The sequence below is a fragment of the Cuculus canorus genome, chromosome 8, assembly GCF_017976375.1.
Source record: "Cuculus canorus isolate bCucCan1 chromosome 8, bCucCan1.pri, whole genome shotgun sequence".
Lineage (NCBI taxonomy): Eukaryota > Metazoa > Chordata > Aves > Cuculiformes > Cuculidae > Cuculus > Cuculus canorus.
The window spans coordinates 33,960,638-33,979,726 of NC_071408.1; the positions used below are offsets into that span (position 1 = coordinate 33,960,638).

The 19,089-nt window shown below is 53.2% G+C and overlaps 1 protein-coding gene across 1 annotated transcript in view; it reads right to left on the reverse strand.

Annotated features, from left to right (window-relative positions):
* The window catches only part of LOC128852959 (transcription initiation factor TFIID subunit 4-like), a 10,803-nt gene extending 2,080 nt beyond the window's left edge, over positions 1-8,723 (reverse strand). Inside the window, exons 1-3 of the mRNA XM_054073790.1 lie at positions 8,429-8,723; positions 5,926-6,068; positions 1-451 (exon numbers count right to left, since the gene is read on the reverse strand). The exon at positions 1-451 is cut by the window's left edge and continues 636 nt beyond it. Coding sequence (XP_053929765.1) covers positions 137-451; positions 5,926-6,068; positions 8,429-8,723 — 753 coding nt within the window. The 3' untranslated portion in view covers positions 1-136. The remainder of the gene's footprint in view (positions 452-5,925; positions 6,069-8,428) is intronic.
* Positions 8,724-19,089: the final 10,366 nt, after the last annotated feature.

Consider the following 19,089-nt stretch of genomic DNA (forward strand, 5'->3'; position numbering starts at 1 on the left):
GGCCGAACCCTGGCGGCTCGGACCCTCTTTCGGTGGGTCTGGGGGCGGAGGGGCCGCCCCGTGGGATGTGAGGGGAGAGATCCTCTGCGGGGCTGCATCCCGGGATGGCGATGGGCGGGGGGCGCTGCACCCCGAGCTAAGGTGTGTGTGTGGGGGTGCATCCCAAATGGGGGGGCTGCCCCCCTGCGCACAGCCCGCTGGGAGGAGCGGGGCTGAACGGCACCCCCGCTTCCCATCCTGCGCCGGGGATGCTGCGGGATAACGGGATCTGCCCTCCCCCGGGTGTGTGCAGCTCGGGCACGGCTGAATGTCCGCGTTTGCAGGGACTGGAGGGACAGTGACAACAAACCAGCCCGGGTTCCTGAGGACATCTCCTCTCCCAGCCTCCTTCTAAAGATAGCGCACGGCGATCCACTCCTTCCTGCGGCACTCGCGGAAATTCAAAGTCAAGCTGGAGAAAAAAAAAAAGAGAGAGATAGAGATAAGAGAATTTTAAGGGGAAAAGAGATAAATTTCAAATGAACATCGAGAATTTAGAATCCACGCCCACACCGAGGTCACCCGAACTGCGAGAGAGCCTCTGCTCCTATTTCCAGCCCGCGCCTCCTCCGCGGGGACAGTTGTTCGCCTCCTGCCCCATCCAGAGCCTATTAATACAATTTAATTCTGCAGTTGTTTCTCTTTAAAGCGCGTTCGGAGAGAATTGTTTCTTTTGTTTACGATCAAACAAACGAGCACTGGTAATCTTATGTTTTATCTCCCTAACATATGGAAAAGCCATTTGTCCCAGCCAATCACAATAAAGTGAAGAAAACCCCATTTTATGGAAAGGTATATATCACAAGTTTGTTCATCATTAAAGATATGATTACCGGTGAAAACCCTCCGAAAGTGGCACATTTATGATTCCAGGAACAGATGGGGACATCCATTTTCCTTGCAAATACTTTTGAAATTGCTCTACTGGTAGCAGTATAAGGATGATATAGAGGCGCCAGCGCCAACCGCGCCGGGGCGAGGGCTCCAGATTTACACAGTAAAGCCTCACATGCGCCCTGTCAGCTGTGATTGATCTGCTCTATAGCTCAGGAACTTGTTGACTGGGAAAGGGAGCAGCGCAAATAACTCACGGCCAGGAGGCAGATAATTGAGGCGGGCGGGGACGGGCGGGTCCGGCGCACAAAGAGCACCGCGCTCCGCCGGGGGGGGGGAAAGCGGAGAGGGAGGAGGGGGGAGCAGCCGCACAAAAGGAGAGGATGGGCGAGGAGAGGTTGGGCTGAGCCATGGCGCAAAGCCACCCTCCTCTCCCGGGCCGAGCCCGGGCCGAGCCCCGTCCTCATTATCACCCGGCCCCGATCGTCATTATCATATTGATTAAGTTCATCAGAGAGCAATTTTAGGTTTAAGGCCAGCGGATCGGGAGAGGGAGCGAAGAATTATCTAAGAAAAGCACAACATTCTTACCGCAGGGACGTTTCCCCGTTCCAGTTCATTGAGGGAGTTGATTAAGTTTAAATGAAGCAGACACCGGATAAAAGTGAGGGTATTGACCACTGGGCAGCGCGGGCCGCGCTTGAAAAGGCCCGATACATGCAGAAAAGCAAGATTTGCTAAATGCTCTAATCTTCAATCAAATCTTACATCAATACAGACAAAGTTTGGTAATGAGAGATTCAATGAAGCATGCGGGAGAAAGAATTAATCCTCTCGGTCTAAACTGGGTTCAACTTTGAAGCCTGCTCCGGAGGAAAGACAGTTATCTAAATGCTAAATAAGAAACTTATTGTACTTTTCAGGGCATGCTAATCTTTTGTCCATTTCATCTCTGTTATTTGTACGCTCATAGGCGGCAGTTGTCATGGTGATTATATCAAACCGCTTCTGTGCCGATGGCTGCGAGGAAGCGGGGCCTCCCCCAGCCCTGCCCTCCCTCCTGCCCGCCCCGCACAGCCCCGAGCCCCGCACCGCCCCCAGCCCCGCACCGAGCCCCGCACAGCGCCCCCAGCCCCGCACCGCCCCCAGCCCCGCACAGCGCCCCCAGCCCCACACCGCCGGCGTTCGGACAACAGCGGCCCCCTCCTCTTCCCCAGCATCACCCCAGCGGGAGTGATCTCCCTCCGTCAAGAGATGCTCTTTCCTCCCGCATCCCCAAAACCAGACTGATCTGCCTCCATGAAAAGGAGCCTTTTTGCCCCTTCACCCCAAACCGGAGCGATCTCCCTCTATGAAGACACGCTTTCCCTCCCCCTTTCCCCCAAAAACGGAGCGATCACCCTCCACGAAGAGACCTTTTTTTCACCCTTTCCGTCAAACTGTTCTCCTTCTATGAAGAGGAGCTTTTTACCCTCTTTCCTCCAAACCGGAGTGATTTCCCTCTATGAAGAGGCGCTTTCCCCCCCCCCCCCTTTTCCCTTAAACCGAAGCGATCTCCTTCTATGAGGAGGAGCTTTTTACTCTCTTTTCCCCAAACAGGAGTATCTCCCCCCATGAAGAGGTGCTTTTTACACCACCACCACCCCCCTTATTCCCTCTCTTTTTTTCTTTTCCTGTGAGCTTGCCTGGATAAGCTTTTGATGTGACAAACCAAACACTCGCCAGGAGGCAGATAACGGGCAGTGTGATCTCCGTTTGTGCACAGGCAGCGATTTTGCCCCGTTGTGCCCCGTTTTGCCCCGTTGTGCCCCGTTGTGCCGGCGGGGCACTGAGGTTCAGGCCATGCGGACGCCGAGGGGAGCGCAGACACGGACCGCCGAGGGCCGGAGGAGAGGAAGGGAGAGGGGAGGGCGGCAGAGAGCGAAAAAGCCGCCGCGGGCGCCGGGCTCCATCCCGCGGAGGGGGCGGAATTCCCGAGCATCCTCATCTCCCCCGGGAGGCACCAACGGAGCCTCCCTTTGCGCAGCAGCCGGCGAAATAGGTGGGTGCGGGAAAGAGGGGGGCCCTCCCCCCGGCTCCTTCCCTGCCGTACAATCCTCGCAGCGCACAAGGGTGGCACCCGAGCTATTATGCCTTTTACAAAAGTTGCCAAATTAAGGCCGGATTAGGGCTCCCTTCAGGATCTGTGGGCTCTTTAGAGGCTGGGAGCTGCCCATATAGCCCGCCGGTGCTTATAAAAAGCTTAAAAAGTAATAAAAGGGGGAGTGATCCCGGGAGAAAGTAACATGTATAACTCTTATTAAAGGAGCAGCGAGCGGGGCTGTGAACTTGAATAACTGTTTGAACTTTAATTTGTTCATTAACAGGATTTGCCCCTGACTGTGAATGTTATTACCTCTCTTAAAAGCGAGGTGCAAATGCAAAGCCATAATGAAAGAGCCTGGCAAAAAGTTAAACGCCTCGTAATTACAGCAGCCTCATTGAAAACCGAAAGTAACACAAAAGTGAAGAAAACGGGAGCGGGGCTGGTGTCCTCCCCAGCCCCGGCCATGACACGAGCTCCCGGCAGCTCTCTGCGCCCCTACACGAAATTATTGCCTTTAAACAAGTTTAAAACAGCTTTAAAACATTAAAAGAAATAATTTGTGCCTTTGATTTCCTTTTCCTCAGCGGGGGAAGCACGGTTTATTCCTCTAACTGTTCTAAATGGAGTGAAAGGCGGCGTTTGCAGCCTGATCTAATCTGCATGTTTGTATCCCAAACAGGGCGCATTAGCTCCTCTCTCCCCCGTCACACCGACAGTAGATAAAACTCTGGAGAACCGCAATAAAACAAACTCCTGTTCCTCTCAGAAGGGATCTGACTCTGCAGCGATGCGTTTGCCAGCTCGCTCCGCGCTGCTGCCGTTTCATCTGTCACTTATCCCTTGCCCGCGTTTGTCAACTGTGTTTTTAGAGATTCGCTTGTCACCCGCATCCCTCCTCGACAGGAACATGCAGCCAGGTCGCAATTAAATATACAGATACTCGCGCTGTTAGCAAGATTTCACCCTCCCATCCGAGCCGCAGCGATGATTGCCCTGTCACTTCTTCTTGAGACTTAAACCGCCTTAAAACTCGCCGCAGAGCTCCGCGTTCGTGCGCCGCCTTTGTCCGCCTCCCGCTCGCCACCGACGGCTGCTCCGAGCCGTTAACTCCAGCGGCTCCTCGGCTGCGCCGAGCCCGGCCCCTGCAGCCCCGCATCCTGCCCTGCAGCCCCGCATCCCGGCCCGCATCTCCGCATCCCGGCCCCTGCAGCCCCGCATCCCGGCCCCTGCAGCCCCGCATCCCGCCCCGCAGCCCCGCATCCCGCCCTGCAGCCCCGCATCCCGGCCCCTGCAGCCCCGCATCCCGCCCTGCAGCCCCGCATCCCGCCCGCAGCCCCGCATCCCGGCCCCCGCAGCCCCGCATCCCGGCCCCCGCGTCCCCGCATCCCGGCCCCCGCAGCCCCTGCATCCCACCCCGCATCCCGCCCGCATCCCTGCGTCCCGCCCCGCACATCCCGCCCCAAGGCCCCGCACCCCTTCGCGCACCCCGCCCCCAGGTGCAGGGGGAGCCCCCCCGAGCCCGGCTTTGGTGTCCCGTTCCAGACTAGAGGAAAAGCACGATGGGAACGAGAAAGGGACAGAAAACCCCTCTGCTGCTTAAAATGCTTTTCTCCTCCTACACCTGGAGATGATGCTCTCATAACACAGGTCGAATCGTTTCAGTTACGCCCCTATAAACAAAAATATGCCCTGGTTTGTAGATATAATTGTTTACTTTTTTACTTTTTTTTTCCCCAGCACCAATAAGTTCTTTAAGAGAAAAGAAAAACCCCAAACCTGAAGCACTTAATCAAATCAGTACCCAGAAAAAAAAAACCCCAAACCATAACAACAACAAAACCAAACCAAAGTATTATTCATAAAGTAAATAGATTTCTTCAACTCTACGTGTCCATCTCAGCGCGGGCAGCGGCACCCAGGGAAGGTCTCGAGACGCAGCTACCAGCTGAGAAGCAATAACCGCAGCCTGGTCTCCACCACGACAATGTCAGGCAGGAAGGAGAAACCCTTTTCCGCACCTGAGCTCATCAGGATTTTGTTCTGACTTGGAAATGGAAAGAAACCTTAAGTAACCGTGTCCCAAGACAGCAGCGTCTTAGCCAGAACACCGCCTCCATGTGCAGCTGGAGGCGAAGCCGCAGCGCGGGGGGAACAGGCCGAACTCCCGCTGCTGCCGCATCCCATCGGCCTTCAGCCCCGCTGCACCGCCACCACAGCACCGGCGCTGCGCACATGTGACAGGACAGGTCTCCTTCACTGTATCCCTGAAGGAACAGTCCCAGCCCTCTCACCAGGCAGAGAAAAAGCGTTCCAGGCAAGGGCTGCTAAGTAATAGCATAGCCGAGTGGTAACCTGGTTAGTAAGAAGCACGAGAGCGTCTCGGGAGCGAGAGCCTCACGGTGGCCTTGGCCTTGCAGTGACCGCAGTCCTGCGCTCCCGTGGCCTTGGAGGGACGCAACCGCACAGCATTCCTCGCAGGGTCAGGGCAGGACCTACCGCTGTGTGGCCCAGGTTCCCCCCTCCAACCTCTGATGATGGATTTAAACTCGAAGAGAATTTGGTACAGTGCAGATAAATTACATCCAAGGCTTCAGCAGACACTGACTATGTTGTCCACCTTTACCGAGTGGCCTTGATGAACCGCAAGCTTGGAGCTGGATGTCACCTTCACGGAAGCATCACAAGCCTACCCATTCCTGCCGCATCCCGCCCGCATGCTGAGAGGAGGATGCCAACACGGACCCCACCGGAGCCACCCCAGAGACCCTGTGGGCGCAGAGGCAGCCAGGCTGGTCGGAAAGCAACCGAGTTGGGGAAAGCAACACCCTCAGCAGGTCCTGAGCCCCCAGGATGTGTCACCTGGTGGTCAAGAGCCCATCAAAGTCAGAAGAGATTTAAAACCATGAGTAGGCAGCTCTTTGGATGACTGGAGGCATTTTCCGCCCCTAGCAGGGCAAGGTGCTTACCGCTCCCAGCAAGGACTTGGGCGAGGACTGCACGTAGGCCGCAGGAGTTCGTGACCAGAACACAGGAGGGCTTTGCCGCCACTGCTCCAGCTTGGAAGATGTGCCTCCCAGCTTCTGCTCCAGTACATCTCCATCATCCTCACCTTGGAAGACAACATGAATCTTGCTTTAAATACACACTGGCAGCACAATCCTCTATGCATTTGTGATCGTACAACGCACACAATCCGACCTGCAAGGGATGCGGATTGTAACGCTGCTCTGAATCGGCGCATTAGCAGCGCGTCCTGCTCCTCTGAGCTAACCCTGGCTTCAGAGCTGACAATTCCCAACACCAGCGCTTTGAAGCACTGAAATGGTGAGCCTGCAATCTACCGGGCTAGAGCACACCTCGGAAATAAGTGTATAAACACCGCACAGTGCATCTCAAGTTGATTTATTAAATAGTCAGGAGTTAAATCCTTGATATATTAGCAAGAATAACCAGACCTTCAAAGCCAAGAATCCCTTAGGCTGTAGTGAAATCACTGATGTAGGAAAAGCATCTCCATTTTGATGACGGTGTAATCACACACGGAAAAAAAAAAAAACATAAAACAGTTTTTCCTTTCCTGCAGATAAAAAATAAAAGCAGTTTTGCACCAGCTGCACGAAAATGCTCCCTAATGAAGCGTTTGCATTTTAACTTTCAGTTATTAGCGATTCAACTTTATACCACTGCATGAAACCGCCTGGTTCTCCGCAAAGGAAATAATCATAACAATAAACAAACGCACGTCCTGGTCAGGCAGGAAGGAGGGAAGGAGAAAGGAAGGAAGGGATCTCTGCAGCCCAGCCCGGCAAAGGAGCGGGGCAGGAGAGCCGAGCTCTCTGGAGCATCTCCCTCGCCTCCTCCCCGTTGTCTTTCCAGGAAACGAGGAGATGGAGCCAGGATGTGCGTGTTTCCATGATAAGGAGTCGATGCACGGCGATGCTGCCTGTCCCGCTGCCCCGGGATGCAGCAGAGCACCGGGATGCCGCCTCTCCCGTTCCCCCGGGATGAGGCACAGCACGGGGATGCAGCCTGTCCCGTCCTCGGGGATGCAGCACAGCACCGGGATGTAGCAGAGCACCGGGATGGAGCAGAGCACCGGGATGCTGCCTGTCCCGTTCCCCCGGGATGCAGCAGAGCTCCGGGATCTGCCTGTCCCGTTCCCCCGGGATGCAGCAGAGCACCGGGATGCTGCCTGTCCCGTTCCCCCGGGATGCAGCAGAGCTCCGGGATCTGCCTGTCCCGTTCCCCCGGGATGCAGCAGAGCTCCGGGATGCTGCCTGTCCCGTCCCCCCGGGATACAGAAGGGCTCCGGGATGCTGTCTGTCCCGTTCCTCCGGGATGCAGCAGGGCTCCGGGATCTGCCTGTCCCGTTCCCCCGGGATGCAGCAGAGCTCCGGGATGCTGCCTATCCCGTTCCCCCGGGATGGAGCAGAGCTCCGGGATCTGCCTGTCCCGTTCCCCCGGGATGGAGCAGAGCTCCGGGATCTGCCTGTCCCGTTCCCCCGGGATGGAGCAGAGCTCCGGGATGCTGTCTGTCCCGTTCCCCCGGGATGCAGCAGAGCTCCGGGATCTGCCTGTCCCGTTCCCCCGGGATGCAGCAGGGCTCCGGGATCTGCCTGTCCCGCGGCGTGGCAGCACCCAGCGCTCCCGGCTCGGCATCACCGGCTCCGTGCGGACCCCCGCGGCGCCGCCGCTCGGTGCTGCTCCCCGCACGGACCCCCGCGGCCCCCCCAAACGCAGCTTTTTTAAGAACATCCGTTACTTGAAACAAACAGATTTCCCAAAGCGCTCGGCTGCGCCTCTTCAGCGGGAAGGGACCCGCGGGGAGCAGCGCGGGGCAGCGGCACCGGGCACCCCCGGCCCTTTGAGCCCCCGGGACCGCCCGAATACACACACACAGATATACATGGGGCACATGTATGTCTGCGTGTCTATATGTGTGTGTATATATCGAATATATGTAGAATAGATATATGTATATCGAGTATATAGATATATATAAGTATATAGAATAGACGTATGTATAGAATATGAACATATAGAATATACAAATATATTTATTCTCTCTATATATATATTCTATATAGATTCTCTCTATATATATATTCTATATATATAATATAGGTATATTCTATATTCTATATTATATTCTATATAGATTATATATTATATATATCTATATTCTATATATATTTTATATATATATATATATATATATATATGTATTTGAGCTGGACCAGAGGCTCAAATGGTATATATATGCGCATATATACATATATATATAATATATATGGGATATATATGTAAATACATAAATACAAACACACATGTATATATATGCATATATGTATACATATAAATATTATAACCCACATATACGTAACGTACCCCATATATATCTAATTATATACATATGTGTGTGCGTGTGTGTACATATATACACACACATATATATATATCCCCACATACCTGCAGGGCAGCGGCCCCGCCCCAGCGCGGACACAGCTCCCCCCGCTCGGCGGCCGAGGGGCAGGCGGGGCCCGGCCGGGGCTCGCGGTACTCGGTCGGTGCCGGTACTCGCCGCCGGTGCTCCCGGGGCCGCTGAGGATGCGCAGCGGGCGCGGAGCCTTCTCTGTCTCCGCGCGGGAGCGGCGCCCCCTGGCGGCCGCGAGGGGGCGGCACGGGACCTCCGGGGCGCCGTGCGGGTCGGGACCCGGCGGGACCCACCCGGCTCCGCACCGGGACCGCTCCCATCCTGCTCCATCTCTGCACACCGTTCTGGTCCGATCCTGCTCCATCCCCAAACACCGCCCTGGTCCCATCCTGCTCCATCCCCAAACACCACCCTGTTTCCACCCTACTCCATCCCCAAACACTGCCCTGGTCCCATCCTGCTCCATCCCACACACCACTCCACTCCAATCCCGCACGTTTCTCTGTTCCCACCCAGCTCCATCCCGCACACCACTCCGCTCCCATCCCCGCCCCCACACGCGGGACCTGCAATCAAGAGCCCAATTTTGTCATTTGGAGGCACTAATTATCTAATCACACCAGGCTGCGGAGCGTACTTGTCTGCCCAATTAGCTGGGGCGATTATTAACATTGGGAGGGCTAATTACGGCTCCGTTTCCCGCAGCGAGCCCGCGGAGCCGTGACCGAAGCCCTCTGCCCGCGGGGCCCCTGCGATGAGCCCCCGACCCGCACCGAGCCCTGTGCCCGCGCTCCGGCCTTCGCCTCGGCCCCGCAGCCGCCTGAGGGAGCAGGAGGGGAAAAAGGGGCGAAAACACCCAACGTTTTATTAAAAAAACATAAATTCTTTCTAATTAATGCTGTAAGAGACGTTGAGTGCCCAAACGCTGCGAGTCATGCGAGGCTGGTGCCTCTAATTACCGGCAAAGGCTTTCTCTTCTCTGCTAAAAAGGCTTCCCTCTCCTCTCATTTAAAGAAAATGATCTTTCTTTTGGGTAGTGTATTTTTTAAAACCCGGCTCTTTGGCTCCCAGTGATAAAAGTTGATTACCAGTTTTTTGTTTGATGATGGAACACAAGCGAATATTGACTTCTGCGCGAATCAAACAGACGGCCGGGGGCATAAATAAAGCGGTCAGGATTTAACACTTGAAAGAAGTTAATAAAGTTGAAAATTAAAAATCATAATATTGGGATAATTCCTAAATATTTATTTTTGCTTGGCTCTCAGGTTTGATCGGAAGCTGGTGTTAAAACACAGACAAGAATGGCAGTTAAACCCGTCAGCTGCGTTCCTGTTCGCTGTGGTGTGGTGTCCCGCCATGGACGAGGACCCCACGCCCAGCATCCCCCAGCGATGGCCACAAAGAGGATTGCCCAACCGGCCGTGCCGGCAGCAGCGGCCGTCTTTAGCGTGTCCCCTTTAGGCTGGAGAAACACAGCGCTGAGGAAGGTGGTTCCTTCATCTCCATCATTCCTTCCATCGTTCCATGAGTTCCCTGGGGTGTAGGAGTGGAGTTCTCCAGCCCCTTCAAGGACTGCTTCTCTCCTCCCTCCGTGCGTGCCCTCCACCTCGGGACAGCCCCTCTCCAGGCTCCTCGTGTGGCAAACCGAAGCGCAAGCCGGGGTTCTGGCTCGTTCCGGCGGCTGCCGGCGCGTTTCCCTCTTGTCAGCAGCAATTGACTGGCCAGGCTCACCCCTGCTCGGCGATGGTAACAGCTCATTGACAGACCAGTGACCCAACCGCACCCGATAATGGAAAACTATTGATTTCCTCAAGCCCGGCAGATCTGAAACAAATGCCCTCTATAATGTCACCAGCTGTCTCGGACTCCAGGAGAGAGACAGCACTGAAGATGTGCTGCCTACTCTGGCAATTCCCTTGCAAAAAAAAATACTGGATACAAACAAAAAACTGAAGTGGCCTTTCTCAGTTTCCCCCAGCGAGCAACGAGCGATCGATGCCTGCGTAAATGTTAGGAAACCACAGCCCAGATGTGGTGGGGATTGCGACTGCCCTTTCACCGAGGAGGCCCTCGATGGCTCCGCTGGGTTTAAACCCTTATGGCAGAGGAAAAGAGTAGGGGTGAGTGACACCGAACTCCACACCCACCTACCAGCACCCGGAGACGAGTAACGCTGCGAGTCTGGCTGAAGCTTCGGGAGAGGGGAGATCAAAGGGCCTCCCTTCCTGAGCGGCTCATTCCACGTGGACCCAGGAGCTGCCTCTCCCGTGTCCCAGTGGCTGACGGACCAAGCTCAAACCTCAGCGACACTCAGACACATCAGGGGGTCAGTGGGACGTTTACCACAGGTCAGTTTTATCACCAAAATACCATCCCTTCATGACTGTCTGCCCCTGCGGCCGCTCCCCGCAGGCGCCTCACCTCTGCCCGTGATCGCACGGGGGTACACGCTGCCTCCCCCGACACCGCGACGGCTGCACGCACGCGTCACGAGAAAACGACTGCCTGGATCACATTAACGTGACCGCAGCCGAGTCCATTCTGGCTCCGCCACACTTCCCTTGCCCAGCTCCTCTCCTGCCCGCAGCTCCCGAACTCGCCTCTCTCTGCTCTGCTTTTGTGTTGTGTTCCATTTCCAGCTCTGGTTTTGAGCATTTCTCTTCTTGGCACCCCCCAGGGCCCGATCCTGCGCGTGTGAGCACCTGAGCAGTGCCAAGCAATGCTCTGTGAATCGCTGACTACACTTTGGGGTTTGCTTTTTTAACGATCACTTTGAATTAAATGAGAAGCAAACTCTCGCAGTTTCTGGATCTGTTTATCCAAATCACCTCCCTCACCCCCAAACATTTTCCATCAGCTCAAATGAGGAGCTGAAATCCCTTCTATCCATCTCGAGTTTTTCAGAGCATCAGGACATTCTGAGTGATGCTCAATCCCAGGTGTCTTTACCCTGGAGTTCTCGGTCCTCAGCTCCTCTTCCTCCCCATCTCCTGGCACCCCAGCCCTCAGCTAAGCCAAGCGCAGATAGAACACCCCTCACTGCTCCCTCCCCAAGCACAATGAACAGGTTCCAGCCGTTGGATGGCAAGCTCCGGAGGCAGCGATGGTGCTCTGCAGTATTACTGTTGTCATATTTTCCCTGTTGTAATGTTCCGCGTACATTTATGTCACTTATAAAATACAACTAACGGGCACACTGGAATCCACAACGGCCCAAAGAAGGGACTAATAGAAGTAGAATAACCATCTACACCTGCTTCCTACAGCCACGCCGGCTGTGGTGACCCACTCCCCACCAGCAGAGGAGCAGTAAAAGCGAAACGCAATCCTGAATATTTAAAAAGTAAAGCTGTCCATGGTTCCCTTTCACTTAGCGGCTACTTCGCAGTGGGGTTCAGCATCTCTGTCTGAAGACGTGGAGCCCTCTGTCCTCACAGCCCACCTCACATCCTTCCAGTGGGTGCCGATAACTAAGCTCAGCGCTGTAATGACCCGTGGGCTCGCCCAGCCCCCAGAAAGCATCCAAACATGGTCATCCCAAAGGAGCCACTGGAGGGCTCATTCCAGTCCCAAGTCACTGTCCTTCCCCAAGAACCCTCTGACTGGCACCTGATGGACCTTCTCAAGGGTGACCATGGACCATCTGCCCCTCTTCTTTCACTAAAAGGCATCAATAGAAGATAGGCTGCCACTTTCAAACTAAAGCTTTTAAATTAATGTAAATATCTTTTTTATAATGTTCAATGTTTCCAAAGTGCTCAGACACACCAGTCCGTGGCCATCGCACCACCCCAGTGCCAGTTCTTCTCAGCGGGAGGATCGCAGCCCACCAGCCTGGGCCGAGACCTTGCAGTCAACCGTCCTTTGACAACGCCCAAACTGTGGGTTTGAACATTGACAAATAGGTTTGTGCAAAGAATTGATTCTGCTGTCACGTGAGGGAATGAAATGAAAATAAGCAAAAAAACCCCCACATTCAGATCGATCTGAAAGAATCTTTTCCAGTTTTCTTTGCTGAAACAAAACAAATCTCATACATTTCGCAGCAAGGAAAGTCCTTCGCTTCATCCAAAATGTTGCATTTTGGGCACTTGCCATGGAGAAAAAAAAACCCAACCCAAAACACAGAGGAAAAAAGAGGTTGGATTCCCCACAGCTGCTGTCATTCCCTTTTTATCCACTACCACAGCAATTAGGGCAGTGACCCAGGATGTGGGAGATCCATGTTCAATCCCTTCTTTGCCCAAAGGGATTTGAACCTCCATCCCTCATCTCCACGAGAGCGTTAGAGCCATGGTGCTGGCGGGGGCCCTTCCCTGACATCTCCTTTTGGCTCGGTCCCTCCCAGACCAGAGCTTCGCGTTGGCTGAACCCCACGAGTGGCTCGGGGCCCCATCTCCGCCCGGCACAGCCCAGCTCCCGGCACCGCTCCTCTGCCCCTGCCCTGCGGCTCGGATGCTCCGCGCTGGGTGGAGGAGTTCCAGGAGGTGAGACGAGACAACTCTCAGAGGTGTTCGGGTACGGTCAGAACCAGAGCCCCGAGGTGACCCCGGTGCTGGCAGTGATCCCCGAAGGCAGAAGGTGAGGCCACATCCCCAGGCACATGTTGTAACGCCAGGGTTTGCCCAGTAAATAAGTGATATGCTAAAAAAAAGGCAAAAAAAGCCTAGTTCAGGTAAATACCACACTTTTCTAAGCCTAGATCCACACTTTTCTAACGACACTTGGCACTATTTTCAATTACTCCCCTATTATTACATATTATACGCTGTAATATGCTGTAATATATTATATGCTATGTATTACATATCACATGCTATTATTCTAAGTTGCCTGTGATGTTACGAAGGACTGATGTTAGTTAAGAAGCATTTCCTAAGACAAACTTACCACTGAGATCAGCCAAAGTCCTTTCTTTAATTAGGAAAATTTGGCGCCTCAATGCTATATTTTTGCCAAATCTTAAGTGATCTTCATTATTTTAATGACGCTACATAAAATTATTTTCTACTACATATTTCCATGGAAAAGAATGCCCTCCTTTATTCCGTTTTTGCTCTATTGTAAATTACCTGGCGCTTATGACGAGCAGACTTTGATCACCGAGAAGACCATTGCCTCTTGGTATTTGATAATCTTTTATCAGGGCTGACCTTGGAGACTCTCTGGATGAGCACACGAAGGCACGGTCAGAAGAGGGAACTCACCCACCCATGTGCGAGGAGGACTCCTTTGTAATGAACACTACCCCTCCCCTTTCATCTCGCTTTGGGCGCCTCTAGTACAGCATAATTACAGAATAATAAAACAGGGCTTCAGGCCTTTTCTCCTCACACATCAGTGAAGGGATCCCGATACACCGAGATGCTCTCGGTGCACGATGGCATCTACCGGATCCGGCTTCTCATGGCCAAGAGTCTCAAACGCACTTCATGAAATAAACCTTCGCATAATGTTCTCAGGCAAGAAATAAATCACAGCACCAAAGTGGCTGAAAAACATCCCTGTGACAACTCCTGTCCCCTCGTCCCCACTGGTGACCGGTGAGCGGTCTCGTTTGCCGGTGCCCACTACAAACCAGCACACCAGTTACGAGCGATTTGTGTTTCCAGTAAGAAACTTGGACTGAAATCCCTGGCACTGAAAGCTGTGCAGGTACAGAATGAAGGCGCTTCCCTTCTCAAAGGGCTTATAAAGAGCTGTTACAGACCGGGTGGGAGCAGCGCTGCAAACACAGCCAGCAGAAATAAAGGGAAAACACCGCCTCCGCTATTAACTCCGTCTCTCCTACACCGCCTAAAATCAAAAAGGGCGAACGACTGTGGAGTCACCAGAGTCAGGAATGAAGACAGGGAATGAACGGCTCATTCTGGGGAACACCACGAGTCACAGTCCATCGAGGTAACCTCAGAACTCCATCTGCAGTCATAAACCTCTGGAATTTTTAAACCAACTTAAGTCAGATGGAAGATGCTGCTGTGGATGATCTGCATTCCACGTGCACGTGTGACTGCGTGTCCTCGTTGTTTCACTTAATTTTTGTATCAATCAAAAATATATTAAATGGTACAGAAAAACTAACAGCCTCGTGGTATTTTGACCTGAAATTGTGCAAGAGATGAGAAAAACAAGGTCTTGTGTTACCTGGAATCATGCGAAGGGTTTTTTGGTGAGGAAGGCTCACGGATGCGGCAGTCACCGCAGCTCTGGGGCTCTCAAGGCCGCAGACGCCTGAAGCCCCACACGAGGAGGGCGAGCGCCCTTCTGTGGGCACAAACCCTCGGCCCCAGCACGGCCATCCTCGCTGGATGGAGCCTTCTGTTCCTCATGGGTCCTTCTCAGCTACAGCTGAGGCCCGACACGCCTCGTCCCGCTCCCACCGTGCCCCGGGGCGCCGGGCAGCAGCGCTGGCACTGCCCTGCCACTCACCCTTGCAGACAGATCCCAAAAGGAAGGAAAGCCCCACTAGCCCCGCTCCTTTCCATCTCTACTGGCCCCAAATGCAGTTTTGCCGTGATGCAGAATCCCGGCCCACGTCCACCCACAGAATCCCGGGCAACGCACCAGCGCGGTCCCGCTGGCATCCTGCTTTGGGGCGAGGTGTAGAACGTGAACGCTTTCGCTGGCTATCGACAAGCCCTGCAAAGGACTCCCCTGTCCCAACCCATACAGGCACTCTAAATTCACTCCCACTTGGAGCCCCACATGCTCTAATCCCATCATCCCGATCTTCTGTTAAGGTGTACGAGATGAGCAAATGCTACATCTGCAACAGTGACACTATTATTTCTGACCGCATCCATGATGGTTTCATTTCAGGGTTCCCGCATCCTCTCCAGCAGGCCTGCTTGCTGTTTTTACGTGACCCAAGGGCCTCAGTGAGGAACCCCTGAGATGCATTCACTTGTATCTGTTTACAAGAAGTCGCAGACACATAAGGCCATGAACATTTCTTGCCCATCTGCTCCATAAATTTCTCTGCAAGGCTCCTTGCCAAACACAGGGAATGAGTTATAGGTGGTCAGCTGTTGCTTCCCATTTTTTCTCCAGTCGTTGCTTGGCACGTTGCAGACAGAGCCCATGCCGGCGCCAGCCTGCTCGGTGCAATCTCTGTCCAGAGCAGCCCGGTCTGTGCAGCACCTGGATTACTGCATCTGCACCACAGAACGAATCACAGAATGGTTTGGGTGGGAAGGGACCTCAAAGCCCATCCAGTCCCACCCCTGCCATGGGCAGGGACCCCTCCCACTGGATCAGGGGCTCCAAGCCCCATCCAACCTGGCCTGGAACCCCTCCAGGGACGGGGCAGCCACCGCTGCTCTGGGCCAGGGCCAATAGGAGGAAGCTCTGCACAAATCTGGTTCAGCTTTCAGTAACCACTCAATCTTTAGTTCGATCCCAAACCAGTCAGGGTGTTCTCTCGCTGTACGGTAACAACGGCAACAGCAGAACAGATTTTGCAGCTTTGGTCAGATTCCTCAGAGACAAAAAGCTGAAATAAAGCACCAAAATCCAACACCAACCTTGCCTACCCGAGTAGCTCTCACTGGCCAGTTGTGGATCCCTCTGGGACCAGGACTCTAGGACGGTGCCGACCATTGGACAGCCAGGATTGCTGTTTTCAGTCTGTTAAAGCGATGCCTGAAACCTGGAAGTTGAGAGCAAGGTAAGCACCTACCGCTTCAAAAAGACACAAATATGAGATCTGTTTGCTGTAAACCTCAATGCTCAGTGTTCGTATCCTCCAACCTACGCTGTGGATGCTCTGTGTAACACCTCCGCTGCCTTCAGTGTCTAAGTTAACATGATGAAAGCACCGTCTGGGCCACCACACCTCCCACAGCCCACACACAGGTGTTACAGCATGAAGGACTGGAAATCAGGGCTCCCCTTCCTCTCCCCCTCCTTCTGAACCCCCTGCCAGCTGCTGCTCATTGCAGGAGGCTGCAGAAACCGCGGCTGCTGATTGCGTTTGCTGCCGGCGGGGCTGGGCGTGGGTGCTGCTCAGGTGCTCTGGGCTCATTTCCACTTATTAATCTGAAATCGTGGTTTAACGTCCTAAGAATTCCATGCTACCTCATTCATCAGTTAGGAGGAAATGGGAGGAATTTATCTCCAATACATTTTTACTGTTTTTTTCACAGATATCCTTGTTTCCCTTTGTTCCAAGAAGCCAACCAGCTGCTTGTTCACAAAATCAGTCAAGCAAATGCTCCATTTTCTAAACAGACTCACGGAATCATTGAGGTTGGAAAAGACCTTTAAGATCACAGAGTCCAACCCTTAACCTTACGCTGCTCAGGCCACCACTAAACCCTGTCCCTAAGCACCACAGCTCTGAGTACTTTAAATCCCTGCAGGGATGGAGACTCCATCACTGCCCGGGGCAGCCCCTGCCAGGGCTCGACGGCCCTTTTGGTGAAGGAATCTTTCCTGATGTCCAATCTAAACCTCCCCTGGTGCAACTCGAGGCCATCTTGTCTCATCCCATCACTTGTTACTTGGCAGCAGAGCCCACTACCCGCCTCACCACACCCTCCTTTCCTGGAGCTGCAGAGCGTGATGAGGTCTCCCCTCAGCCTCTTCTTCTCCAGACTAAACAACCCCAGGTCCCTCAGATGCACCACTGGGCTCCAGCCCCTTCCCCAGCTCTGTTGCTTTTCTCAGGACACACAAATTTTCTGTGGCTTCAGAAAGGGGAGGCAACGGGGGAAGAAAAGCCAGGAATCCACCTGTATGCAGAGAAAGCAGAATGATGGTACAAGATCTCCACCTCCCCAGGTGGGCTCATGCTGCCTAAGGTAAATCTTGAGGCAAGAGTTCAGCTCCCAACAGCAGAGTCAACCCCAGAGTCTTGAGTTGGCATCAACTGTACACCTTGGGACTTCTGTTCTGTGCCATTTCTCTTCCAGATTCAGCCTAGAATCTATCCACCTCCTCCTCTCCTCACCGCTCGGGCACAGACAGTTACTGTCCCACACAACATCAATCAGCAACCAGGCCCTTAGCTGTGGTTTTACAAATACTCAGCCACGCTCATCTGTGCTCACGGTCACAGAGCTCACAGGACTGTCCCAAAGCAGCTTTATCTCTGGTAGCTGGCAGTAAAAGAAAGTCCTAAAGAACAAGGGGTGAGGAATGAAGAAGAAAAAGCACATGTGGATATAAGCAAAAACTGAGGGAAGGGAAAACAAATCAAGCTAAGAATGAAGATAATGAGAATGGTCAGGTCAGCAGCCCAGTGAGACGCAGCGAAGAACCGTCCCCAGCTGGGAACCTGCACCCGAGGGCAAAGAAATGAGTTGGGATGCTGGAAGAACAGTCGCATTCTGGGTCAGGGTCCTTAGTTGTTCATTAGCACCCGTGGTCCAAGAACGCTGGGCTCAGTAGCAGAGGTTGTTTCAACAAAAAAAGGATGCTATAATATGATGGGTGTCAAACAATGAAGAGGGGAGGGTTTTGGAGGTGGTGAATGGTAACCCTGACACAACCACGCCAGAGAATTCTGATTTCAGTAGCAGACTTGTGAGCGAGGCCATGTGTGGGAAGAGCAGCTCCTGTTCCTTCAGACAAGACCAAGTGTCCCTGGATTTAAACGCAGCCCTTAAAAAGCATCAGCAAACATACTCCAGATGGCAAAGGGAGCGGTTCCTGCTGACTTGCAACACAAGAAATTGATTTAAAACCTCTTTTCCCTGTTATTGCCTACTTCTTGAACAGTTTGGGGTTCAAACCTACTCCTTAGCTGTTCAACCAAGAACAATCTTTGCCCCGACCTTTGCTCCATTGGGAACCCAAACAGAGCCCCGGAGATGCGGCGGCACAGCAAACGCAGCCATCGCTGGGTCTCAGACTCCTAAACCAGCGCCAGCCCCAGGCTTAGACTCTCCCCCATCGGCAGTTTCTGTTTCAACCTATGAGCTTGGTTTGTTTCTAAAGTACTTTTTCCTCTGCTTCTTTCTCCAAATAAGGCTGTTTTCTGTCTCCTACCTTCACACAACTGTTTTTTCCAAGAGGAGACAGATGAAAGAACTATTCCTTGTCAGTGAGAGGTGTCCCGGGGTGACACAGATCTCCTGGTTTGGCTGAAGCTCAGGTTAACCGTGTCAGCTCGCACCCTGCTTATTCAGCTGCTTCTCTCCTGACGCCGTTTCAAAGAACACAATGCAATTCAGAGCTCCAGACATTGTTGCAACAGCAGCGAGGATGGATTTGGATGGGTTTCAGAGAGCTACAAATGTGATCTGTAGCTGTTGCTGGCTGAAAGACACACAAGCAAATGTTTAAATGTGTAAGGTTTCCAGAGTTTCCAATGAACAGATTTTTTAACCCATAAACCACAAACGCTGCCTAAGCGTGTTCCGTGCTGCAGGTCTTTTGGCTAAGATCAAGTGTAGTGTGTAGTGTAGCGTAGTCTTTGGCACAAAAGCAGAGGGTTCAACATGAGAAAAGTGTACTTTTAGGTGAAAAAAACAGGAGAGAAAGCCCAACAGTCTTGCAGTGAAGACAAGGTGTGTAGCAGAAACCCTTCGGAAGCTGCGAGAGGGCTCCAGCGCTCCGCTGGCTGCCTCACAGGACAGTAAGGGCTCTCACACTGGGGTGTCTGGGCCCACAGCTGCCAAGGATGCCGTTTGGGTTTAAATTGTAGTATGAGTGCGCAGAGCCTGTGGGAGGAAGGGCTTTCACAGGGCTC